The 27,876-nt window shown below is 39.0% G+C and overlaps 1 protein-coding gene across 4 annotated transcripts in view; it reads left to right on the plus strand.

Moving 5' to 3' along the window:
• rai14 (retinoic acid induced 14) overlaps positions 1 to 27,876 on the plus strand; it is a 199,379-nt gene that overhangs the window by 112,826 nt on the left and 58,677 nt on the right. For all 4 annotated transcript variants that reach the window (XM_052010039.1, XM_052010040.1, XM_052010037.1 and 1 more), the window contains 5 exons: positions 10,825 to 10,913; positions 14,845 to 14,909; positions 18,130 to 18,187; positions 19,784 to 19,854; positions 26,734 to 26,840. In XM_052010039.1, the coding sequence (XP_051865999.1) occupies positions 10,825 to 10,913; positions 14,845 to 14,909; positions 18,130 to 18,187; positions 19,784 to 19,854; positions 26,734 to 26,840 (390 nt within the window). The remainder of the gene's footprint in view (positions 1 to 10,824; positions 10,914 to 14,844; positions 14,910 to 18,129; positions 18,188 to 19,783; positions 19,855 to 26,733; positions 26,841 to 27,876) is intronic.

The following is a 27,876-nucleotide window of genomic DNA, read 5'->3' on the forward strand; positions in this document are numbered from 1 at the left end:
AGCAAGTGGTGGATTTGCACTATCACTCAGCAAAGACGGTGCTCACAATTTGATGTCTAGCTATATGGTAACTTCTTGAAAAGGTTAGAAAAACTTGATGGGGAATTGTTACCATTGTAGTAACATGCAGCATTGGGCTAATAAGTGCAGATACAGAGTCTGTTTGCAACTATAGAGGTGTTCAGGGACCTCTGTCAAAAGTTTGGTTGAAAACAAAAGCAGGCAATCAAGTAATGTGAAGCCTGCTGGGAAGAAAAGTAAAGGTATTTGTATATGGGAGCTTAGGTGAAGGTGGTGGTGACCTGAGTGGATCATATAGACTGTTCACATTGTCAGAATTTTACTGAACCTTTCCTGACATCAATGTATGATGTATTGTTGGAAATTGATATTGCTGTTGGAGTATGGGCATGGATTTAAATGACATTAGCCAAATGGTGCAATGAAATTCAAGGAATCTTCCACTTCCTTCCCCCAGTGTAGCTATAAGATCCAAGTTATGGGAATATAAAGTCTTATGGTTGTTCCAGGGCAAGGATCAAAATTGATAGGTAGGAACTGGCTGTTGATGATAAAACTAGATGAAGCGATTAAGAGCATGAAAGGACTGTCTGTATCAGCAGTATGTGATGAGTCCCAAGGTATTTTGTTGTGAACTTAGAAGCATTCAAGCTATGAAAGCCAAAATTAGCCCAATTGGAACACATTAGTCCTATACCACAGAGTATGCAGGGAAACAACTGCTGGAATGAGTTGAGCTTTCTGACTGGGCTGCTCCATTTGTTCTTGTGCTGCCATCTCGCTTTGCTATCGGGATCTGTGGAGATCGAAAAATTTACCTTTAACAGAGAAGCAAAGGTAGATGTGTACCCCTTACCTCTGGTGATTTGTTAGCTCAGCTAGTAGGCAAACGAGCCATGACATGTCGCATGAATAGCAGCTGATTGAGTTAGGCAAAGATTCAAAGCAGTACTCAATGATAGGTACTTGCGTAGGACAGTCCCAATACAATAGACTTCCGGTTGGAATAGCATCAGTTCCACGTATTTTCAAAAGGTTGAGGGATAAACTGGTCCAAAGTTGCCCTGGTGCACAGCCTTACAAGATGATGTATTGCTCTCTAGAAAGGTATTGGTTTATTATTGTCACATGTACCAGGAGACAGTGGGGGTTAAAAAAAACTTAGTTTTGCAGGGCATCCATATAGATCATTTCAAAACATAATTACTTTGAGGTGGTACAAGGGAAGGCAATAAGAGAATGCAGAATATAGTTCCACCAGACTTAAGGACAGCTTCTACCTCACTGTGATAAGACTATTGAACGGTTCTGTTATACCATGAGATGGACTGTGACCTCATGATCTACCTTATTGTGATCTTGCACCTTATTGCACTGCACTTCCTCTGTAGCTGTGACACTTTACTCTGTACTGTTATTGTTTTTACCTGTACTACATCAATGCACTCTGTACTAACTCAATGTAACTGCAATGTGTAATGAATTGACCTGTATGATTGGTATGCAAGGTGAGCTTTTCACTGTCCCTCGGTATGTGACAATAATAAACCAATACCAATTACAGTTGAGAGAGTGTAGGTGGACAATAAGGTTGCAAGGGCCATGATGAGGTAGATTGTGAAGGCAAGAGTTCATCTTTATCATACAAGAGGTCTGCTCAAGAGTGTTATAGCAGCAGAATAGAAGCTGTCCTTGAGCCTGGTGGTGTGTTTTCAAACTTTTCTATATTCTGTCAGATGGAAGGGCGGAGAAGAGAGAATGTCCGGGGTAGGAGGGGTCTTTGATTATGCTGATTGCTTTTCCGAGGTAGCAACAAGTGTAGACAGAGTCCATGGAGGGGTGGCTGGCTTTTGTGATGACTGAGCTGTGTCCACAACTCTCTGTAATTTCTTGCCGTTTTGGGCAGGGCAGTTGCCGTACCAAACTATGATGCATCTGGATAGGATGCTTTCAATGGTGCATCTATAAAAATTGGTGAGAGTCAAAGGGGATAGTCCAAATTTCCTAAGCTTTTTGAGGAAGTAGAAGTGGTGGTGTGCTTTCTTAGCCATAGCGTCATGGTTTGACCCAGGATGAAACTATTAGTGATGTGTACACCGAGAAACCTGAAACTCTCCACCTCTGCCCCGCTTCCTGAAGTTGATGACCAGCTCTTCTGTTTTGCTGACATTGAGGGAAAGATTGTCTTGACACTGTGCCACTAGGCTCTCTATCTCCTTCCTGTGCTCCGTGTTGTCGTTATTTGAGATCCATTATTCGAGGCAGCAAGAACAAAAGGAAAATCTAGAAGACCTTTTATTCAGGGAAATGGGAGTGAGTTGAGGAATATCTTTGTTGCTTCAGAAGTAATCCATCTTGATGACAGATGCTGAAGGAGTTCTTCTAGTTGAGAACAAGATCCAAGGTGCTGGAGGAACATGGTGGATTAGGCAGCATCTATGGAGGGAAATGGACAGCTGACATTTCTGGTTGAGACCCTTCATCTGGACTGGAAGAAAAGGGGAGATAACCAGTATAAAAAGCTGGAGGGAAGGGGTGGAGAAAGAACTAGTGGGTGATGCATGAGTCTAGGTTTGGGGGCGGGGGGGGGGCGCGTGATAGGCAGATGAGGGCAGGAATGATGTCAGAAGCTGAGAGGTGATCGGTGGAAGTGACAAAGGTATGAAGATGGAATATGATAGGGGGGATGGTGGAGCATGGAATAAAGGCAGGGAGGTGGGGAGGGGAACTGGTGGGAGGAGTGTGTGGGCAATGGACAGATGGGGAGGGGAGGGGAAAGACATGGGGTGATGGGGGCCAGTTGGATCAGGAGATGAGAGAGAAAAGGGAAAAAGGGACAGTTTGTTCTTGCTCCACCCCTTCCCTCCACCTTCTTATACTGGCCATCTCACCCTTTCTTCCAGTCCAGATGAAGGGTCTTGATCCAAAATGTTGACTGTCCGTTTGCCTCCATGGATGCTGCCTGATCTGTTGAGTTCCTCCAGTGTTTTTTCTATGTTGCTCCAGATTTCAGCATCTGCAGTCCTTTGTGTCTCCAAGGTGCAAGGAGTGTTGAATCAGAACCAAGTTTATTATCACTGACATATGTCGTGAAATTTGGTGTTTTGTGGTAGCAGTACAGTGTAAGACATAGACATGAAAATTACTATAGGTTACAAAAATAAATAGTGCAAAAGAGGAATAATGAGGTAATGTTCATGGACCATTCAGAAATCTGATGGCAGAAGAGAAATAGCTGCTCCTGAAATGTTGGGTGTGAGTCTTCAGGCTCCTGTACCTGCTCCCTGATGTGAAGAGGGCATGTCCCAGGTGGTGAGGGTCCTGAATGATGGATGCTGCCACCTTTTAGGTACTGCCTCTTGAAAGTATCCTCTGGTGGGGAGGGTTGTGCCTGTGATGGAGCTGGCAAAGTCGACAACCCTCTGCAGCCTCTTTCGATCCCTCACATTGGATGTTCTATACCAGGCGATGATGCAACCAGTCAGAATGCTCTCCGCCGTACATCTGTAGAAATTTGCTAGAGACTTTGGTGACATATGAAATCTCCTAATGAAGTAGAGCCGCTGGCATGCCACCTTCATGATTGCATCAATGTGTTGGGCTCAAGATGGGTACTCTGAAATGTTGATGCCCAGGAACTTAAGGCTTCTCACCCTTTCCACCGCTGACCCCTCAATGAAGACTGTGTTCTCCTGACTTCCCCATCCTGAAGTCCACAATCAATTCCTTGGTCTTGCTGATGTTGAGCGCGACACCACTCAACCAGCTGATCTGTCTCCTGTATGCCTCCTTTCAGTGATTCACGTGTTAGAACATCCCGGTCTCTCTGAATACCGACAATCTTTCATCACTTATAGTTTTAAAAAAATGCTGCACTTTTCCATTCTACCAAATTGTAAGACCTCACACTTTTCAATATTCCAATTGCTGTATCCTTAACCATTCATTTCATCTATATCTCCTTGAAATCTCTCTGCATCTTCTCGCAACCTACACTACCACCTAGCTTTGTATCTTCACAAAACTTAGATCTATTAAACTTGATGCACTCAACCAAATCATTGATGTAGATTGTGAACAGCTTGGTACCCCAGCACCAATCCCTGTGGTACCCCACTACTCATAGTCTCCCAGTCTGAAAATGACCTGTTTGTTCCTATTCCCTGTTTTGTTTGTTAACCAATCTGTAACCCATGCCAGTATATTACTCCCAATATTGTGCTTGTTTGGAACATGCATGACACCAGAGCTCATAAGTATATTAACAGCAAGATGAATAGTGCCAATAATGGACCAAAGGGGCAAACTGTACTTGGAGCCAGAGAACATTGGTGCAGTCTTAACTGAATACTTCTCATCTGCATTCACTAAGGAGAACGACTTTGTAGTTGGAGAATTCAGGGAATGGGTCAGTGAAATTCTAGAACAAGTTACCTTTAAAAAGAAAAGCGTATTATGTGTCTTAGTGGGCTTAAAGATGGATAATTTGCTGGGGCCTGCTAAGGTCTATCCCAGGCTGTTATGGTAGGCGGGGAGGAGATTAGTGATGCCCTGACAGATTTTTAAATCTTTGCTGGCGGTAGGTGGCAAAAGGTAATGGTGGAGGGTTGTTTCTGTGGTCGGAAGTGTGAGATCAGTGGTGCACCTCAGAGATTGATGCTGGGACCCCTACTATTCATTATACATAGATTTGAATATGAATATAGGAGATTTGATTAGTAGGTTTGCAGATGACATGAAAGCTGGTGGTGTTGGTAGAGAGAAGAGTAGTGTTAGGCTACAGTTTGATATTGATGAGTGGATAAGATAGGCAGGCAAATGACAGATGGAATTAAATCCTGATAAGTGTGAGATGTGGCATTTTGTGAGGACTTTAGAATGCTTCATGTGCTTTAGAAATTGTTGAGGAACAGGAAGTCCTTGGTGTACATGTGCAAGGATCCCTGAATGGTGCAACGTAGATAATTAAAGCAGTGAAGATGACATTTGGGATGCTTGTCTTCAGTAGCTGGGGCATAAGTGTACCAGAGAAGGGAAGTTATGGTTCAACTTCATGAATCTTTGGTTCGTACACAGCTGGAATATTATGTGCAGTTCTGGTCCCTGCGTTATAGGAAGGATGTTATTGCACTAGAGGGAGTGCACAGGAGGTTCCCCAGGATGTTGCCTGGGATGGAACATTTCAGTTATGAGCAGTGGCTGGATAGGCTAGACTTGTTTCCTTTTGGAGTGGAGGAGGATGAGGGGGGAACCTGACTGAAATATACAAAATTTGAGGGTCTTAGGATAAATAATAATAAACTTTTCCCCATGGCAGAGGTGTCTAAAACCAGAAGGCATGCATTTAGTTTACGGGCAGTTCTGGTACATACTCATCTGGTTGAGTCATAACTGATGGACTGCCTGGGGGGATGGAGAGGCAGAGAGACTTGCAACATTTAAGTAGTATCTGGATGAGCGCTTGAATCACCAAGGTATTGAAGACTCCTGGCTAAATACTGGAAAATGGGATTAATATAGAAGGGTACTCTGGTCTTCACGGACATGGTGGACCAAAGGGCCTGTTCCTGTGACTCATGACTACCACCTGGTAGTAAATGATCCTATATTTATGAGATATAACATGTAGAATCCAGTTGTTGGAACACATCATTGATTTGTTTGATTTGTGATTTGTCTGGATAATGGTTGCATGATGAAACATCAAGCCAGCCTTGGATGTTGTGTGATAACCATCAGCTCAATCAGATGAATATGTGCTAGAACTAGAAAGTTACTCATCTTTTTACTGAAAACAATGTAATGAAGGAGTACATAAATAAGAGGCTTTCTATATGTATCTGCATAAATTAAACTGCTTAATAATAAGTGGTGTTTCTACTTGATGTTGGATTACATTGCTGTGCACATTCACAGTTTAAGTAGGGATTTGGGGGAAAGGGAGGGTTATTGGTAAACTGTCTTGAGTTTTCACTTGTACTGTGAAGATTAAGAAACCTAAGATTATGAAAAAGATTGTGATTGCTTATACTGACTGGCAACATATAGAACGTAGAACAGTACAGTACAGAACAGGCCCTTTGGCCCACAATGTTGTGCCAACATAGCTAATCCCTCCTACCTACAGAATGCCTTTATCCCTCTATTTTCCCCTCATTCATGTGCCCATCCAAGCCCCTCTTAAAAGCCCCCAGTGAATTTGCCTGGTATCTAAAAAGCATGCATTTAAGTTGCTCAAGTTGATCCTTGACAGATAATGCAGAATTCCTGTATGTACCATTATTAGGTGCATGTTCCTTAAATAAGTATTAAAATGAATGATGAATATCAGAGTTGAACTAGATGGGTTGAATTGGAGGAAAAACCCCTGGATAGACTTAAAAGACCAAATTATCTATTTGCTATAATATTCTCTGTTTCAGATGAATAGTATAACACCTTCTTATAATAGTGTTGTGAAGCTAGCCCTGTGCCAAATTAAAACAACTGCCAGTAATGTAACAACTGCTTAAAAGCAGCCAACGCTCACGGCTTCTGTAAACCAGCAAAATAGTGTAATTTAAACAAAATTATGATAATGGAGATGTTTTCAACTAGATAATATTTGTATTGTGTAATTTTTTAAGTGGGAGTTTTCAAAAGTACTAAAATAAAAGTGTGCATGTCAGCAATGTATAAGTATTTATGGTTCATCAAAAGTTTTTATCATGTTAATATTAATTTGGGCAAATGATGGAAACATTGGTTACATAAAGAAAAAGTGATATCTTTGCATTTGCCTGAGAATATTGCAATAAAATGTGTAGTAAATCTGAGTTCTGTAATTGTTGTGTTCAATTCGTGCTTTTTTGCAAATTATGCCCTTCTAGACTGAACTTTTCTGTTTTAATGTGGGGACAGTGATTTCTTTTGGGTGCAGCTGGAAGAAGAAAAAGCTATCAATCTGTGAACAGCAATTTCCCACAAATAGCAACATGTCACGAACCAGCAACAAAAGAAACACACTGAGTCATAATTCAGTGTTTAAAAACTTATTTTATTAATCACTACTTATGATAATACGTAAAATAAAAGTAAGAATGTTAGTATGTTAGAAATTCAAAAAATGTTAAACCTTGAACATTAACCCCAAAAACTAAAATCTTCGTGTGTGTGTGTGTGTGTGTGTGGCAAAGTCCCAAACTCCAAGTCCAGGAATGGTTCTTAAAGTTCAGCTCTGCAAGCCATAAGGTGAAACATGAGCAAAGTCTTCTTTAACAACCACCGTTGTCTGAAGATAAGACGTAGATGTAGAGAACATAGGGAGAGTAAATACGAAATCCAAATGTTCCACGATGGAACCCAAACGACACTTCAGTGTTTACTCGGTAGTGACTTCCTCACCCCGAAAAGCATTCAAATCGTGGTCGTCCACACAAATACCTGTTTCCTTCTACAGGTCAGCAACAAAGTGAACTCCACCGGATTACTTCCAATTTCCATACATGGATTTCTGTGGCAGACACAGTTATTGTTTCTCATCCATCGATAGAGAATACTAGCAGGCTGGTGTCTCTCTCCCTTTTCCTCCCTCTCTCTCTCTCACTCTCTCTCTCTCTCTCTCTCTCTCACTCCCTCTCTCTCTCTCACTCCCTCTCTCTCTCTCACTCCCTCTCTCTCTCTCACTCCCTCTCTCTCTCTCACTCCCTCTCTCTCTCTCACTCCCTCTCTCTCTCTCACTCCCTCTCTCTCTCTCACTCCCTCTCTCTCTCTCACTCTCTCTCACTCTCTCTCTCACTCTCTCTCTCACTCTCTCACTCTCTCTCTCTCACTCTCTCTCTCACTCTCTCTCTCACTCTCTCTCTCACTCTCTCTCTCACTCTCTCTCACTCTCTCTCTCACTCTCTCTCTCACTCTCTCTCTCACTCTCTCTCTCACTCTCTCTCTCTCACTCTCACTCTCTCTCTCACTCTCTCTCACTCTCTCTCTCTCACTCTCTATCTCTCACTCTCTATCTCTCACTCTCTATCTCTCACTCTCTATCTCTCACTCTCTCTCTCTCTCTCTCTCACTCACTCACTCACTCACTCACTCAAAGGGACTTTCACCGAGTCCGTAACAAACATGATAACAATTATATAGTTGCATTTAATAATGTTTCAGGGAAAAACCTTAACCAGGATAACATTTGACAATATTTCATTAATTATTTCAGTATCTTAACAGGATGGTGATTTAGTTTTAAATAGCCCAGCTTCTTGTATTTGAATACTCTAATTTTTAATTGGAATTCTAGTTTTAGTAATACATAACCTGAATAAATATTTCCCATAACCATTTGTTCACCATTTACTTGTGATTGAGAATTTGATTAGCTATGGCTCAGTTAGTAGAGCACATCTTTTGGTCTTAATTTGGATGCTTGCGAGCAAAATTCTAAACTAAGTACAATATTGAGAGATAGCTGCACTATCTTTTGTTTGAGACAATAAACTGAGGCTCCATCTGCCAATTCCATTAACATAAGATTCCATATCACTTTACAAAAAAAGAGCTTGATTTTGATCTTGTGTACCTTGGCTAATGTTTATCCTTCAATCAACAATGCTAATTATCTAAACATTTATTACATTGGTGCCTTATATGTCTAAGATAATAATTATAAGCATCAGGTATTTTGAGGTCAGAGGGTGTTGCCAAGATGGAGGCTTGTAGGTGCTCAAAGTCATAACTCACCCAAGCATCCATAGATTGTGACAATAGTGCTTGATTGAAGAAAGGACGAGCTGAGACTGTAGTGAGACTTTTGTATGCATGATTTAGCTGCCACATTTCCTACACTGCAACAGTTATCACACTTGAAAGTACTTCAGTGGCTTTAAAGAACTTTGGAACTTCCCAAGCTCATAAATGGTGCTATATAAATGATAATCTTTATCTTTTTCAAGAAGGCTGTCAGATTTTCTGTGACTTAAATAGGTCAGTGTAATTATGGTCGTACATTCCTGATTTATTCAAAGCACGCAAAAGTATGCCCATGGATTTCTTGAACTTCTCAAAACTACCTCATTTATTTAATTAATTTTGTGACTGCCAGACAGTTGAATAGTTTAAAGACTGAAAATGACATTGTGTTATACAGTGTCAGTGCAAGATGACACTTTATTTTGATGAAGTCCTGATAACTTGCACTCTTTCTGTTTGTAAAAGTAATGAAAATATAGTGATGCATTTTTAGAAAGTATAATTGCATTTTATAGACTACAATGGTATGAGCAGAATTTTTTTTGATATTATTGAAGAACTACAAGCTGTGGTCACTAGGTGCTTCATTTTCAAGGGTACAAAATAGGTTTCTTAAAAATTTGGGATTACAACTTCAAATCAGCAGTGCCTTTTTGTACCTATGTAATCCAAGAAATCACCACACAGCAACTACTTGCACTTTAATTCGACTTGAGCAGAGAAGTCTCAAAGCACAACAAACTTTGGTCAGTGAGGGAAAAGAGAAAACATGGAGTATGTTAAAATGGATAATTGTTTAAAGGAGGTCTTTGAAAACTGGTGGGATTTGAAGATTTAATGATGTTGAGAAGGACAAGGCAGAAAGACAGATACAGGCCTATCAGCCTACCATGTACACACCAACCATCAAACATCCAATTTTTTTTTACACTAATCCTACTCTAACCCATTTTATTCTACCCACTCTTTCCTATAAATTCCTTTCCAGATTCTACCACTCATTCATATATGAGAGGCAATTTATAGAGGCCAATTAACTCACCAACTTGGAGCTTTTTGGGATGTGGGAGGAAAATAAAATACCAGATGAAACCTGCGTGGTCACAGGGAGAAAGTGCAAACTCCATGCAGATAGCACTGGAGATCAGGATGGAACTTGGGCTGTTGGAGCTGTAAGGCAGTAGCTCTACTGCTGTGTCACTGTGCTACATGAAGAAAAGAAAGTAGATCCAAGACTGAGAAGCGGCAGGAACCCAATTATGTTCCAAACAAGGAAAACTTGGAAGTAAAGGGACTGTCTAAGAAAACCTAGTGCTATGACATTAAAGTAGAAGGTACTGTAAATGCACAGCAGCTTAGACAGCATCTGAGGAGAGAAAAACAGGCAGTATTTCGGGTCCATGACCTTTCATTAATATTAAGAGTTTTAAGATGCAGCTAAAGTGATGGAGCAATGGATTGTACGGACAAAAGGATCACAGGTACATTTTTTATGTAAGAACGTTAAAGATGGTTTTCCTCAATACCTGAGAGAGGGATCCATAGTTAGGATTGGGACCAGAGGGAAAGTTAATTGGTCAAGAATAATCAAAAGACTTTACAGATCAAAAGATTTTATGTTGAAATAAATAGCCTGGGATAAAATTTCACACATACTTGAGAGCGAATTTAAGCAAAATTAAAACACCTGTCATCTTGTTTGAATCTGGACTGGAAGTCTGGCCAGCAGTTGTGGTGTTGAGGAGAGATGTAAAAACAGCTGAAACTGATTTGTGCGGCTGGGAGTTAAACCAGAAAGAAAATGGGCAGCCTATAATCAATAACTGTCCAAAAATATTTTAAAAGGAAAAGATTAAACTATTTTATGCATACTTGAGAATAAACGCTAGTCTGAGCCTTCAACCGAAGTAACATTCAAACCATGTTTTCCTTCACTTCTGATGTTCTTGCAGAAGGATTAAGATGTTAAACATGACTAAATTTGGTCAAGAAAAATTTAGATGCCTCAAGTGCCAGAAGAAATTCAAAAATAAATGTAAAAATGTGGGCACATTTTGTTTACTCTTTCTTTTCTTTTAGTTTTCATTTGGCTGCCACCAGGGGACAGGTGGACTGTTTGGGAGCGATGCTCACTCATGGTGTTGACCTAACGGTACTGGATGGCTCAGGTAATCAGTTTATTTCTGACATTGTATGTGTTACGGAAGATTAAAACACAGGTAAAACTCACTGGATTGCACAAGGTTTTTTGAAGTATTAAGGAGCCATGATAATGCTAATCCTAATTTTTTTTTCTTTTTTTACATGATCAATGTCTCTCCTCATCACCTTTAACCTCTGACATTTAACCAAGTTGTTCACTCCTTTCTACCATTCCCTTATCTGCATTTGACTGTTGTTCCATGGCTCCACTCTTCCTTATAACTCCAGAACCGGCTATTTTTTCAGCCACCATGGGATCACCTTCAGAGATGCAGCTTTTGGCTCACTTGCTTCTCCTTATCTACATCCAGAACCTGGATATTATCGTTTACCAATTCTGCCTGCAAACTGACAAAACAAATCTCCATTTGAAGATTCAATAAACTGAAGCTATAGTTGCTACAGTTTTTGTCCCTTGAAGCAGGGACAAAAATATGCACAGTTTCCATTTGATTCCAAGCCCCTTAACTAGTCACCAATAAGGTTTCAAAAGGATGCCTGAAATAGTGGTGGAAGTGGATTCAACCATTGAAGGATAATATATTACAAGGCTTTGGGGGAAAGAATTAGGGAAGGGGATTGACAAGATTGCTCTTATAGGGAACTGATAGGTCCCCTTGGGCTGAAGGACCCCACTCTTTGCTGTAATGATTGTTTAAAGGCTTCTGATAAGTTAAAGAAACTTGTTTCTGTGACCATGAAGGTTGGTAATGAGAGAAGAGTGGGGGTTTATTCCAAGGTTTACAGGTCAAGTTCTGATCTGGAATATATAACATGAAAGAGTGATGTAGAGAGATTACATTGGAAATCAAAAAAAGAAATGGTTATACATTTGGAGGTAGAAAAAAAATTGCACATCTTTAGGGAATGAGGAAGGAAGTGGGTCAAAGTGGAACACTTATCCAAAACGCAGATTAGGGAGATTAGCCACCTTCTTGTGGCGAATGAGTTAATAATTCTAATCTCTCCATTCTTTTTTGCTGGAGATTAAATCAAACTCGAAGCCTTATCTTTAATTAAGCTCATTATTTGAAACATAGGAAATAGAAGCAGAACTAGGGCATTTGGCCTGCACTGATTCCTCTGCCTTTTCATAAGATCATGACTGATTTTTTTTTAATATCAGGGCCACAATCCTGTACTAACCCCATATCCATTGATTCCCTGGATATCTAAAAATCTGTTGCTCTCTGACAATATATTCAAGGGCTGATCCTCTTGGGGAGAGAATTCCAAAGATTCATTACACTCTGGGTAAAGAATATTTCTCTCATCTCAGCTTTTAATGGCTGATGCCTTTTTTTGAAGTTGTGACCCTTGGTTTTAGATGCCACAGCCTAGTGACACATCATCAACTCTACATCTACCCTGTCAATCCTTGTACATTTCACCTCCCATTCTTCTAAACTTGAGAATATAGGTCTAGTCTGCTTAATCTCTCCATTAATGATAAACCAATTATTCCAGGAATCAATCTGTTTAATCTGTACTGCTCTTCCACCATTGCAAATATATACTTCATTAGGTGAGCAGTCAAGACCTGTGAACAATACTCCAGATGCACCCTCACCACAGTGCTGTAGAACTCCTGTACTCAAATCTTTTTGCATTAAAGACCAATGAACTACCTGGCTTCCTAATTTGGTGGTTGTACCTGCATGTTAACATTCATTGATTCGCATATAAGGATACCCAAACACACAGACCTTTCAATCTCTCACTATTGGGAAAACAATACTCAATCTTTTTATTTTTTCTACTGATGTAAATGACCGTTGCCTTTTTCTTTCACATTGCTTATATCTGCTAAAGTTTCCTGCATCTATTTGCAGCCCACATTTGCCACTTAGTTTTCTATCATCAGTAAACCTAGATATATTATTCTTGATCCACTCATTGAAATCATTGAATCATACAATCATAGAAACATACAGCACAGAAACAGGCTCTTTTGGCCTACCTTGTTCAAAAATTGATATAGATTGCCATCAGCTGGGTCCCTAGCTCTAAAACTGCAGTCACATCCTAGCACTCCCGTCTTCCCAACCTAAAGATGACCCATTTGTTCCAACTCTAAACAATCCCCAATTCATGCCAGTATACTACCCCAATACCCTACTCTCTGTTTGATAATTTCTTGTGTGACAGTTCATTGAAGGCCTTCTGAAAATCCAAATAAACCACATCAATTGATTTGCTCTCATCTATTCTACTATATGCAAACTCAAAGAAATGCAGAAGTTTCGTCACACACACACTTTCATAAATTCATGTTAACTCAGCCCAATCCTATTATTATCCTTGTATTAATCCTCACTGCAGCTGAAATCCTTTTGCCACTGTTACCTTGATATTTCTGAAGTTTCTTTACTGTCGTATACCCTCTCTTAAATATGTGTAACGTTTGCAGTTTTCCAATTCTATAGCAGTTTCTGCATCTAAAGGATTTTGAAAAATAACTGACATCTGCAATTCTCTAACCATTTTCTTTTCATATTTTGAGTTAATTTATCTGAAGCCCTTATTTATTCTATTACTGTTTTTTCTATTACATATTAAATACTCTAAAAGTTAGAAACCTTGACTGACTTCTGGTTCCCTTGCACCTCTGGGGAAAAATGCTGTCATTCATTACTATCTCACCAGCATCCATCCCTTTTTGTGCCTCTCACCACTTCATTATGTATTACTTCGTTTCTTTTAATAGCTTTCCTAATTCACTAAATCTACCCTTGTGTAATAAAAAAGATTTACTGTGCTTTATGTATTGGTTGGCCAAAATTGTTTGATTCCACCAGTGAAGTCGTATTGCTCTTTAGAATTCGGTTCAGTTCATTTCTTAACTCTTCAAAGTTTCCTTTACTTAAACTTAAATCCTTGTTCCAAAACCCTTGCATTTTATCTTAACCTAAACTGTAACTCAGTCATTGTATAGTCCATATTTACTTGATAGTGTAAATTTTCCTTTGTGATATATCATGGCCAAGAGTGTGAAGAACAATGTGCTCATGTGACCTTCACAAGCAACCCATCAAACAACTTTGACTTTTCAGAGTTTTGCCTTTCACTTAATGCTAGCCCATAGCAAGGTGTTCAATGTTGTGAATGACGTCACCTGAAGGAATTGTGCTTTCGATGTGGGTACGATCCACAACATTTTTGTATTCCAATGCTGACTAGTTTAATTTTATTTCAGAGATAATGTATAATGTTATGTCTGAGGGGAAATAAGTCAAATTATTATTCAAGTTAAATTGGAAGGTTGATCATTGGATTACTGCAGCAAACCTGAGTAACAGAGCTTTCTAGCTTTTGTGTGTTGGAGCTGAGAAATTTAAATGGTCAGCCCAAGGAGCCTCGGCGTTTCCTGATTTTTGCTGGCAGTCCTAAAGAGAATATTTGTAATGCAAACATGATTTTATCTTGGCTTTCATCAACAAGCTGAATATTTTGATGAAGCTTTGATAAGCCTCTTTTATACTGTTAATCTGTCTGTCTTTCTGTTGTTGGTAGTTGCACACGTTTCCAGTGTTCCTAACTTTCACTGGATTTCCATACCAGCAGCATTATTTAAATGTAAAAATAATTCCCATTTAATTTTAGTTATCTCGTAAGAACTTCCTTCTGTTACTGATCATCTTTCTGGCAGTTGGTGATTCAGAGAGAAAAAAATAAAATGCATGTTATCTTTTAGGTTGGGTTTCTTAGCAGTACAGATATTTGTAGCTAAAAATGTATTATCACCTTTCTCGATTAAAGAATCTTTTAGATGATAAATGTAACTTCTGCATTTAAAGCTTGGGAACTAATATTTAATTGGCACTTGTGTATTCTATAGTTTCAAATGTAACCATGGGTTCAAAGATGTTAACTCTTTTCCCCTTGTTTGAATTGCAGGCTATAATGCTTTACATCTTGCTTCAAAACACAGTCATCAAGAATGTGTGAGAAAGATCCTTCAGGTAGCAGATACTCATATTTTTGTCAATGATTTATTAAACATGTTGTTCTAATTTCCTGCAGCTTAGATTACAGAATACCAGCACATGAGAGAATAGGGATGCAAAATGCATTAAAAGTCGAAACGGAGCCAGGTTTATTTTATAATGGGTACATATCACAGCACAATTTTCTCCTCACCTCTTATCTCAGACTTAAAGTATTTACCCATTACTTTAAGTTTGTGTCCCTGGTTACTAGCGTCTTGGCTAAGGAAAATCTACCCTTCCTATGTGTCCAGGCCCTTAATTTTAAAACTTCAATTAAATCTTCCTTTGCCTTCTCTACTAAAGAAAACAAACATAGTCTAGCCAACAGTGATTGAAACAACTTAAAACATTAACTCCACTTCTCCTTCAATAGATGCTACCTGACCTGCTGAGTTTTTCCAGCACTTGTATTATAGCCCAGCTAACCTTTATTCACAGTTAAAATTCTCATGTCTTTGCAACATCCTCATAAATCTCCTCTTTTAGTGCGAAAACATGTTTAACAGACTGAACATTGCACTCTAGTTGTGGTCTAATGAGTGTTTTATATAATTCTGGTGTAACGTCCCTGATTTTTTTTTAAACTTTATTCCTTGCATCTTGAAAAGAAGCATCCCATGGATAGTGATAAGATTAGATAGATTTCTTTATTAGTCACGTGTACATCAAAACACAGTGAAATGCATCTTTGGCGTAGAATGTTCTGGGGGCAGCCCGCAAGTGTTGCCACGCTTCCAGCACCAACGTAACCTGCTGCCTTTGACCATCTGTGGCCAAGCCTGTACTTGTCAGGTGGGCAAAATAAGAAAGGGAATCCTCTTCTTTATAACCAACATTTATTATGTATCCCTTTGTCTCATTGGCCTCATCAATCCTTCTTAATATTTAACTTGTAGCCAGTAATTGTCAGTGTTTAATACATGAAAATTTGGCATTGCTTTTAACTTAATCCATTTGTTTTGTTGGCACTTCATTGACTTCATCAAACTTCTCAATCCAGCCATCACTGATTGGTAAACTGTGGAGGTTTGGAATATACACTATCCATCTTCTAGTTTCGATGAAAATTCTCAGACATAGACTCATTCTAACACTTTTATTTTGCTGCCAATTAGATAGTCATCAACCCTCTACTTTCTGTCTTGGAAGAGATCAGCCAAATAGAAAACAAATTTGAGTTTAAGCTACATTCAAACCTCTGCCACCCACCACTAAAACAATGCAAATTGAAGTAAAAGTGCTGTTGTTGCAAATAATTAAACTTTTTAATACAAGTGTGAATAACTTTTGATATTATTTGGTTCATTATGGAAATGTTTTCTAATCTAATTAAATTCTAGATGGCTAATTTTCAATATATTAAGCTTATTTGTTCCCAATATTGTGAAACTCATCAGAGAATACACTCCACCATTATAAGGGTGCATGTGAGTTTCATCATATCTAAGTGCATCATTTCAAGATGCAGTCGCAACTCAGTATTTAACTTCCACTAATGCACAAATTCTATATTATATATATTGGAGGAGATTGCTTTCCAATATATCTCTTCTGTAAATATCCTCCTTTCTATTTCTTCCTACTTTGTCATTTATTTAAATTCTGTTCTCTCTCAATTCTCTCTCCCTCTCCGCTTCCTGTGCTTGCACTCATTTCTTTTCTCCCCCACCATCCTTTTATTGCCCATTCTTTGAATAACTCTCAACCCTCCCCCCCCCCCCCATTGGTCTTTTCTCTGCTCCCTTTGTGCTTTTCCATTCGAACATACAAAGTTGAAGAATGGAGTACAATTTTCCATTATTTCTATATGCTGCCTTTAGTGCTACTGACAGGATAAACCTGTGTTTGCTTTTCTCTTATGTGCCCCATCCTTTTTGTCATTGGACGGGTTTGGATGAAGAGGACCAAAAAAGATGTAGATGGAACTTTAAGGAGTAAAAGAGTAATTGCAATCAAAGCTCTTTTTACTGTTGGTATAGATGCTTTGTGATGCACCCTTCTTTCACTGTCCACTAATGCACATAAATTGAATATGAGAATTGAAAATGGCAACTAGGTCAAATTATTAAAGACCAGTGTTTAATGCATTATGAACAAAAAATGGAATCAAAAGGATTAAAATCATTTTCTACCAAAAAATGTTAACTTGGGATATCATCTTTAGGCAAGCCCTTTATTGTTACGTATGCATAGGGAATTCCCATTGTTTTTGTGGTGGGTGGTAAAACTCTGAATCCCGGCCAATCTCATATAAAATGTGTGATTTACATAGATTTCTGTACGGCTGATCTTTTCTGAACCAGCAAAGCAAAAAGACCAGATTAACTATTTTATTGGTATCAAAATAAAAGTGTCAGTGTAGCTACTGCCAGAGAATTTTTATTGAAACTAGAAAGTGGATATTATATATACTGAACTTTCCCATAAATTGCCACACAGCATAGTGAATAATTTCAGTTTTGTAAGATTGTTTCTTCTGGTACTGACAATTTAATGACTTTTAGGATTGGCACGAAGGACATGTGGCTTGGCTTCAGCTGTTTATGTGCATTGTAAAGGCAACATAGATTATGTAGGAATGTTTTCACTTTTCATCCAGAAGGAAACATGGTTACTTTCTCCCTCGTTAAATGGTGCCTGTTTCTTGTCCAAGTGAAGTTGAAAGCCCAGTTTCCGATATTAATGTAATTTGATCATTTATTTCTGAAGCTACTAAACTGTTATTGTCATAACTTTTGGCTAAATTTATTTCTCCAGGATAAGGCAAGAAAATTATCAAAAATGAAAATGTGTTGCTTCACAATTGCTCATGCTTAGAATTGTATAAATGAACCTCATTATTTTAGTTTGCATTTTTTGAAATGGATTATGTCACCATTCAAAACAATTGGTGATCTGAACAATTTGAATTTATTGCCCAAGGTATAATAAACTTGAGAGGTTAAGTATTTGAGCAAATAACCATTGCAATGTTTGATTTTAGAAGTCAAGGACTCGTTATGTGGTCTCACCACCCACTGCACACTACACTGTGGTATTATAATCATCAGCATATTCATTTTGAGGTCAGTCCTGCAGGATATGTCAGACTGATATAAGGAGTATATGGTGACATTTAACACTGGAACATCTGTTCTGGATACAATTACAGAGTAGAGCAGTAAACTGAATTCTGTCTTTTTCTTGTTCATAGTACAAATGTCCAGTGGAATGTACTGACAGTAATGGGAAGACAGCATTGCACCATGCAGGTAATGAAATTTCTTTAACTTTTTGAAGAAATTGTTCATTTTACAATTGAAGGACTAGTAGATAGTTAAGATCTCACTGGTCATTTACCCCACAATACTTAATGAAAAGTGGTAGCTGGCCAGCATTAGTTAATAAACATTGCAATGACCTTTTGCTTTGCAAGGGAAGGTGAGTGAAGGGAGAGGCATCAAAGGCTCATCTTCCTTTGTAGGGCAAGGAGGTGCTTTCTTCACTTAAATTTTTTTTCAAAACTTTAAGGAATCCCATCAGCCTAGTAACAGTTTACCTGGCCTCAGAGCAGGTTCCCATGTCAAACAGGATGAAATACCATTTATGATCCTCAATGGCATTTCATAATGAGCTTCCTGCTGTCACTGATAATGAGCTTGCTGCTTTATTTTGTGTTCTTCTGCCCCATTTGCACTATATAGAAAATGTTAAAATTCCCTTTTTTTTAAATGTTACATTTGTGATATTCAAAAATATTGGATTGCTTCACATGCCTGTATCTAGCTAAATGGTTATTAAATTCTTAGTTCAAATAGGATGTGAATAAATTCTGAATAGTTATTAATGAGTCTTTCAGAACAGCTGTGATAAAATTGATTAATCTGCTTGGAAAATCATGCAGATTAGTGAGTTTGTAACCAAGTGGTGAATAGCCAAGGTGCCTTAAGTTTGAAATCTACCAAGGTAAATTACATAAGTGATTTCAGTAAAATTGGTCTTCTGTGAGCTGGTGATAGCAACAATGTAAAAAGAACTAGCTTATTAATATCCTTAAGATCACTGAAATATCTCTGGTGATGTGATTCCCATCTCACCATAAAACTGACTTACTAAACCATCATAATGGCCAGAAATGGGGAGTAAATACTGCTTTATAAGTACATTCACATCCCAAGAACAATTGGATGAAAACATTCAAGCTTGAAATATACCTGCAAATTTACAAGGAGTCCACCAAGGGAAATTCTTCTGTTCATGTGCAGAATGTTACTGCCAAAGGTAGTAGGGGAGCTAAAATGAACAAGGACCCCATAGAGCAGAAAACAAAAGAACATTCTGCTGGAAGGACTCAGAGTGGAGCAACCTCTGTGGAGGCGAAGGAATGGTCAATGTTCAGACTCGAGACCCTGTATCGGGACTGAGAGTGCAAACAGAAGGTGGCCAGTATATAGAGGCAAGAGGGTGGGATCCACTGTGACCTCGCACAGCAGAGTGATCTGTATTGGGTTACAGTGAATCACACCCTCTGACCTCTATATACTGGCCATCTTCAAGGAATCCACTGTGACCCCATACAGCGGAGTGACAATAATCCATTCAGATGAATCTAGCTTTAATATTAATTTTATGCACCTTGAGATGAAAAACTGAAATAACTGGTCAAATTTCCTAGATGAACGTGTTTTAAAATTATTTTCTTATGTAGAAGTGAGTTCTGTTTTTAAACATAGCAGTTTTTTTAGTTAAGAAGAGTGTATCCTTTTGACATTAGTTTCATACTTGTGCTATAAAAACATTATAAAGGCCATTGGTGTAAGTAAATATATATATAGGGCATTGTACTAACTCATTATTTTTATTTCTAGCTACAAGTGGTTCTATTTTTATTGTTCAACTGCTGTGTGAACACAAGTGCCCTGTTAACACTAAAGACACAGTATGTATTTTCTTCTTTCAAAGAACAATAGAAATGCAGTTTGTAGAATCCATCTGTGCAATTTTTGAATGCTTGATCTCACAACTGTAAAGTTTAACCTATGTCTATGTAATATTATCAAAGATCTCATGTATAATTGCACCATTCCTTTAACTTTCATCCCAAATAAGCATATGATTTTGGTGTGCTTGAAGCTATCTATTCATCTCCCTACAGTCTATTCTATAACGCAGAAAGCTAGAAAGGAGTGTGTTGAATAAGGCAAGTCAGTATAGAAGTGAAAGAGGCAATGATATGGATTTGGCCACAGAAATTTGAGTCACATGGGATCTGTGGTGAGTTGATGAGTTGGATCCAAAATTGGCTAGGCCATAGAAGGTAGAGGGTAGTGGTGGAAGGGTTGACAGGAGAATAATATACATATAAGATACCTTGGGATCCTCCTTAATTGTCCTTGCAGCGCATCTCATGGCTTCTTTTTGCCCCCCTAATTTCTTCAAGTTCTTTACTGCTTCCTTGATATTCCTCAAAGGCCTTGTCTGATTTTTGGGTTCCTAAACCTTGCATGTGCTTCCTTTTTCTTTTTAATTAAACTTGCAATATCTCTTGTCATCTAACGTTCCCAAACCTTGCCATCCTTATCTTTCATCCTCACAGGAACATGCTGGTCCTTAACTCTAATCAACTGGCCTTCAAAAGACCCCCACATGTCACATGTGGATTTAGTCTTAAACAGCTGACCCCAATCGACTTTTTCCCTGTTCTTACCTAAGACTGTTATAATTAACCTTCCAACCCCCCCCCCCCCCCCCCCCCCCCCCAAATTTAACACTTTGACCCAAGGAACAGTCTTGTCTTTCTGGATAACCATCTTAAAATTTAAGGAATTTTGGTCACTATTCCCAAAATGTTCCCCACTGAAACTTCGGCCACCCTGCCAGGCTCTTTCCTCAAGATCTAGTGCAGCCCCATTCTTAGTTGGGCTTTCTGCATATTTTCATAGTTATACAGGCCTAACTCATCCATGATGCCTATCTACGCTAATCCCATTTGCCTGCATTTGGCCCATATCCCTCAAAAGCTTTTCTATCCATGTGCCTGTCCAAATGACTTCTAAATGTTATAATTGTACCTGCCTCTGCCACCACCTCTGGCAACTTGTTCTATATACCTACCACCCTCTGTGTGGAAAAACTTAAAGAAGATCTGAGTGGCAAATCTTTCCTTCTCACCTTAAACCTCTGCCCTTATTTTTAGATGCCTCTACTGGTGGGGGGGGGGGGGGTGGTGTGGGTGTGGAAGAATGACTATCTGCCCTATATATGTCCCTCATAACTTTATAAATCTCCATAACATCACCCCTCAGACTCCTTCACTCCAGGGAAAACAGTCCCAGCTGATCTAATTGTTGCTTGTATCTCAAGCCCTTTGGTTCAGGCAACATTCTTGCAAATCTTTTCTGCATCCTCCTCAGCTGAATCATGTCCTCCTTATGGTGAAACAGCCTGAACTGTACACAATACTGCAACTGCAGCCTAACCAAAGTTTGTACAGCTGTAACATGTCATCATAAATCCTATACTCAATGCCTTGGCTGAAGGCAAACATACCTTCATTTTACAAGGTCCTTCATGGTAGGCTGATCCAGAATAATAAATGACCCAGCACTGATCCCTTTGGCAGACTACTGGTTAGAGGCCTCCAGTCTGAAAAGCACCCCTCCACTACCACCATCTGCCTCCTATTGCCAAGCCAATTTTGTATCCAGTTTCCTAACTCTTTGTGGATCCCATGTATTTTCACCTTCTGGACCAATCTACCGTATTGGACCTTATCAAAGGCCTTGCTTAAAGATCATTTGGGCAACGTTCACTGCCCTGCCCTTGACAATCCTCTTTGTCACCACCTCAGAAAAAAACTTAGATTTGTGAGATGTGATCTCCCACAAACAAAGCCACAGTGACTATCCCTAATCAGTCCTTGCCTTTCCAAATGCAAATCAATCAGAACCCCTTCCAGTAACTTCCCTAATACTGATGTAAGGCCACCAGCTTGTAGTTCCCTGGCTTGTCCTTGCAGCATTTCTTAAACAAAGGCATAACATTAGCTATCCTCCAGTCTTCTGATACCCCATCTGTGGCTAAAGAAGATACCAAACCTTCTGCCTGGATGCCAGCTTCCCACAACATCTGAGGAAACACCTGTTCAGGTCCGGGGATTCATTGATTTTTATCGACCAACACCACCACCTTCATAATGTTGATGTGCTTCAGGATATCACTATTCTCTTCCCTGAAATCATTTGCTTCCATGTCCTTCTCCAAAGCAAATACAGACAAGGTTTTATGTGGACTTGTTGGAGGCATTTGACAAGGTCCTTCATGGTATGCTGTTCCAGAAGATTAAGATGCATACGATCCATAACTTGTTAGATTGGATTCAAAATTGGCTGGCCATAGAAGAGGGTAGTGGTGGAAGGGTGTTATTCTGACTGGAGGTCGGTGACCAGTCATGTTCCACAGGGATCAGAGCTGGGACCTCTTGTTTGGAAGCAAATGACTTGGATGAAAATGTAGCAAGTTTGCAGATGACACAAAAATTGGTGGAGTTGTTGATCGTGACGAAGGTTGTCAAGGGGAACAGCAAGAAGAATATCGGTTGCAGATATGGGCAGAGAAATGGCAGATAGTTTTATTTGGGCAAATGTGAGGTGTTGCATTTTTGAGGGGTCAAATGTGAGGGGGAAGTAAACAGTAAATGGCAAGACCCTTAGGAGCATTCATGTACTGAGGGATTTTGGGGTCCAAGTCCATAGCTCCCTGAAACTAGCAACACAAGAAGGTAGAGAGGTAAAGATGGCGTATGGCATGCTTGCCTTCATTGGTTGAGGTATTGAGTATTAGAACCAGGAAGTTATGTTGCAGCTGTATAAAACTTTGGGCAGCATTTGGAGTATTGTGTGCAATTCTGGTTGCCTTGTTACAGGAAGGATGTGGAGGTTTTGGAGAGGATGCAGAAGTGGTTCATCAGGAAGCTGCCTGGATTAGAGAGTATTAGCTATAAGGAGAGGTTGGACGAACTTGGAGTGTTGGAGGCTGAGTGGAGATTTGATAGATGTTTATAAAATTCTGAAGGTCGTAGGGTAGGTAGTCGGTCTTCTTCCCAGGGTAGAACTGGCAAATAGTAGAGATAAGATATCTTTATTAATCATGTACATCGAAACACACAGTGAAATGCATCTTTCACATAGAGTGTTCTGGGGGCAGCCTGCAAGTGTCACCACACTTCCAGTGCCAACATAGCATGCCTACAACTTCCTAACTCCTACGTCTTTGGACTGTGGGAGGAAACTGGAGTACCCAGAGGAAACCCACACAGACACTGGGAGAACGTACACACTCCAGTGGCCAGAATTGAACCTGGGTCACTGGCGTTGTAATAGCATTACGCTAACTGCTACACTACAATGCCTGCCCCAGGACGTAGCTTTAAGATGAGAGGGGGAAAGAATAAATGAGATGTGTGGGGTAATTTTTTTTTTAAACAGAGTTGTAGGTGTCTGGAATGCACCACCAGGGGTGTTGGTGGAAACAGATGTGATAGTGGTGTTTAAAATGCATTTAGACAGGCACATGAACATTCAGGGAATGGAGAGATACCATGTGCAGGCAGATTGGTTTAGTTTAATTTGGCATCATGGTTGGCATAGACATCGTGGGCCGAAGAGCCTGTTCCTGTGCTGAACTGTCTAGCGAAACAATGTTGGCAAATACTGTGCAGTTTCCATTGATGGATATATGGCAAAAAATTAAAATTCTTTCATAGTATTTTCCCAAGCTTAGACTTTAATAGTTCAAAGTTGAGACTAAAATACTCAGTTTATAAAATGCACAGTAAAGATTGACATTTCAGCCTTTATTCTTATGGTATGGTCACACCGAGATGTATTTGTAGAAAATTCACATTACACGTGTTAAGATTCCAGAACATCCACAAAACCCACAGAGCGTTCAAATGAAAGAGGATTTTTCTTCAGTTTAAAAAGCTCTTTTGTTTCCATGGCCGGAAAGGGGAATTTTGTTCTGTTCAGTCACCTCTTCCTGCTCAGAAATACTGTGTGTATTCATCATGATTCATCCATTTTTAAGATGGATTACTTGAGAATTCTGTTTCAGATCCTTTCAAAACTATACGTGGAATTGTTGCAGTTGTTCATTTATTGACGGAATATATTATTTTTAAAATCTGTATTTAAGTCACAGATGCGAGTAAAATGCTCTTGTCTATAATTCACATGCTAACACTCTAAAGTTGGTAGAATTGCTTTCTGTTCCCCCACTCGACTCCCTCCCCCCCCCCCCCCCCCCCCCCAACCCATTTGATCATGTATCTCCATATTACTCTCTGGGGTGATTCTTCAACTGACAATCTCCAAAGAATTGAAATTTTGTTTTACAGACAAATATAAGTGCAAGGCCCTGTGGAGCAAGGAATTTTTTTTCCTTCATTCTTTTATGGTCGTAATATTGGCCATATGTGAGATGCAAGTAAGCAAATGTCAGGCATTTCACTAGAGGAGGGAATGAAACAATCTTTGGGGAAACTGACTTGGCAGTCCAGTTTGGAGAATAGTGCAGAATGAAAAAAACAGCTCCCTTCTGTACGCGTAAATGCTTGGAGGAAAATTTAAGAGTGCTGAATTTTTAGTTTTGTTAAGAGCCTTAATTGCATTGCAGTCCACGTGCTTTCCAGGTTAACAAGTCTGAAAAGTCAACATGTGTAACCCAAATATGTATTCTAATCGTATTTTTCAATGGAATTAGGGAAGACGATATTTTATTAGTTGATCATTGTGGCCATTTGTTGCGCTAAAGGTCGTGACTAAGTATTGTACAAGTGTGTTTGAACACTTGAAACTTGTTGAACAAGGATCAGCTTTTCAATTTTCGTTTGATAAAACTATGTGGAAAAATGTTAGAACTTGTATCCTTTGTCGGCTTTGAAATGATTAGTTTCATAATCAGGTGAAACTATACCTCTCAAAGTGAACTCACAAGTCTGAATTAAGAGCCTCACAATATTGTTTTGGCGTATCTTTTTTCCAAACCAATATAGCGGAAAAAATTAAACCAGAAATAAATATACATGCTTTCACATTTCAAAGCTCACAATTGACATGGGCAATTAGTACAGTTCAAACCTCAGATTAATAAATTCCTGGTATAGGTTTGCACTCATTTCTAATGGTTAGCCTAGCATTTGCTTTGTCTGTAAAATAATATTTTCATGGCTATGACAAACTTTAATATATGTAATAAACTACTTGGTTTTAAAAAGCAGTGTTTACATAACATGGGTAACCTACAGTCATCAATTGTGACATTTGATCAAGCAACATTGAAGATAGACCCAACATTGCTTCATAGACATGTAAAGTCAACAATTATTAAGTAGTTGGTATGAAAAGGAAAAAGTTAAAAACCAAATGTACTTGTTTCTGGTACACTCCCTTTGGAACTGAGAAAAAGAGAGCTCTAACTGGTTTTGAAGTTTCCCAGAATGAGATTTCTCCTCATATCTTTGAGGCTTATTATGCTCAGCTCATTTTCCATACTTGTTTCACAATTACAGAAGCTCTCCTTCTCAGCTTCTACCAATTGGCCTCTGTAGCTGCTTATTTTGTTTCCAATGCTTTGCCATCTGTGGCCTAATCCCATCAGGAAGAAAACATTTTTTCCCCCCACTTAGAATTTTTTTGATGAACATCTGCAACATAATTGTTCACTAGCTTCAGTGCTTTACAGCTATTCCTCATAAACTTACAGTTTACAGTCACTCTCCAATAAGCATTGGCATGGGTGACCACCATATGCTTATGAAGACAACATACCATCTTCACATTAAGAACCCTTTCCATAATTTAATGTGGCACTATTCCACTATGTGAAGCAGAATTAGGAATTATCTATCAGGACAAAATTGAGCATTTGTAAGATAGTAGCTGAATTGCATACCTTCATAAATTGAGATTTTATGAACTGACATATCACCACCTCTTCAGTCACCATCAAAGTGTGGAATTGCCAGTTGATTTAGTTGGGATTTTGGAAGAGCCTACCAGGAATCAGATCTGATACTAATTTAGTGAAACTGCAACAGAACTGCCTACATGTTGAATACAAGCAGATTATTGAAAGAGCTGAGCAATCCAAAATTATCTGCGACAGAAGTTCTGAATCTCCTGCATTGGGGAGTGATGACAGGCAATTGGCAACTAACAGGAAGAGGAGGAGGCTTATTGAACATTGCCATCCACATCTATGACAGAGTCAGAATGTAGTCAGGAGAAAAGGCAGAAAAGTTTTCAGGGTTGCAACCAGAAGTGGTAACTGAGTGATCATTTTGGTCTTATCTTGACATTACCATGAAACGGATGCCAATTTCTAACATTTAATTGATTCAATATGGCATTAGGATGCCCTGATAATTTGTGAATGCAGTTTTGAAGCCCTGTGTACCAAAGACTTTTAATGCCAAAAGACTGTTGAAAATAGCTGCCTTCAAATCAAGCTGACATTTGACTGAGCAAGGCAGTACAGAGCCCTAGTAAATTATCTAGCTCAGTATTAGACTGCTGATGAAACCTGGTAACATCCTGATCATTATGGCTCAGTGGTGTACTTAGGGTCACATTTTACCTGTGAATTCATTAAGGGACCCTTTTACATATAAAAAAATAATTTCTTCAATTTCAAATCCACTTTAGATAGCGAGTCATTTGTTCTAAAATGAAAAATCATCAATGCAAGATCTTACCTGTGCAGAATTAACATGCAAAGTTCATTTATTCTGTAACCCTGCATTTATTTGAAATTCTAGGAAGGTTTTACACCACTGATCCAGGCTGCACAGGGCAACCATGCTGAGGTGTGTCTTTACCTGATAGACCAAGGAGCGGATATTGATGCACAAGACAAGAATGGCAGGTAAAAAATGGTGTTAACTCAAGTTTTAAATCATAATTTGACAGTATTGGAGATTGGATAATTTTAATTTATCTCTTTTTCTCATGATCCTCCTCTTCCTCCTGAAACCAGTGAATTATATCTTTGCAGCAGGATTAAATTGTAATTGAAAGCAATCTGAGAATAGTTGCACCAAAATATAATCTGTGATTACTATGTTTTCAAGACCCTTGATAGTCATAGAACAATATAGCACAGATACAGGCCCTTTGGCCCAACCAGTCCATGCTGACCACATTGTCCACCCAACTAGTCCCAACTTCCTGCGTTCGGCCCAAGCCCCATTCCTCCATGTACCTATCCAAGTGCTTCTTAAATGATACTATTGTATCTGCCTCAACAACTTTGTCTGGCAGCTCATTCCATATACTCACCAACCTCTGTGTGTGAAAAAGTTGCCCCTCGGGTCTCTTTTAAATCTTTCCCCTCTCACCCTAAACCTATGCCCCCTCGTTTTGGAGTCCCCTACCCTCGGAAAGTCTTACCATCTACCTTATTTATGCCTCCCATAATTTTAAACAAAAATAAGGCTCTTGAAGTGCTCAGCTTTTGGCATGTGGGCATTTAAATGCATGTCTCTAAACAACTGAAGAGTATAATTTCTTTAAATGGCTATTTTAAATCCAGCATTTTTCCAAATTGCCCTTAAGTATGAAGTCTGGAACCACTAAACTGATGCAGATCATAATTTTTCTTGATTTTATTCATGACTTTGCAACAATGGATTATTTGTGTGTCCAGTCAAAATTAAGAACTGGTATTGTCATTAAGAAACCCAGTAAGGAATTCAGTGGAAACGCTGTTAATTGGAATTACAATGTGGAGCTTCCAACCACATGCAATAGTTGAAGTGAAGCACATATATCAATAAGGTTTGAAGAAGAAAGGAGGGAAGATGTGGAGCATAAAAGTTGGCAGAGACTTTTGGGCTTTGTGGCTTTGTTGTCAATGCTCTGAAATTTAAAAATGTATAGACTACTATGGCACTTTATAGGGG

The sequence above is a fragment of the Pristis pectinata genome, chromosome 2 (assembly GCF_009764475.1).
Source record: "Pristis pectinata isolate sPriPec2 chromosome 2, sPriPec2.1.pri, whole genome shotgun sequence".
Lineage (NCBI taxonomy): Eukaryota > Metazoa > Chordata > Chondrichthyes > Rhinopristiformes > Pristidae > Pristis > Pristis pectinata.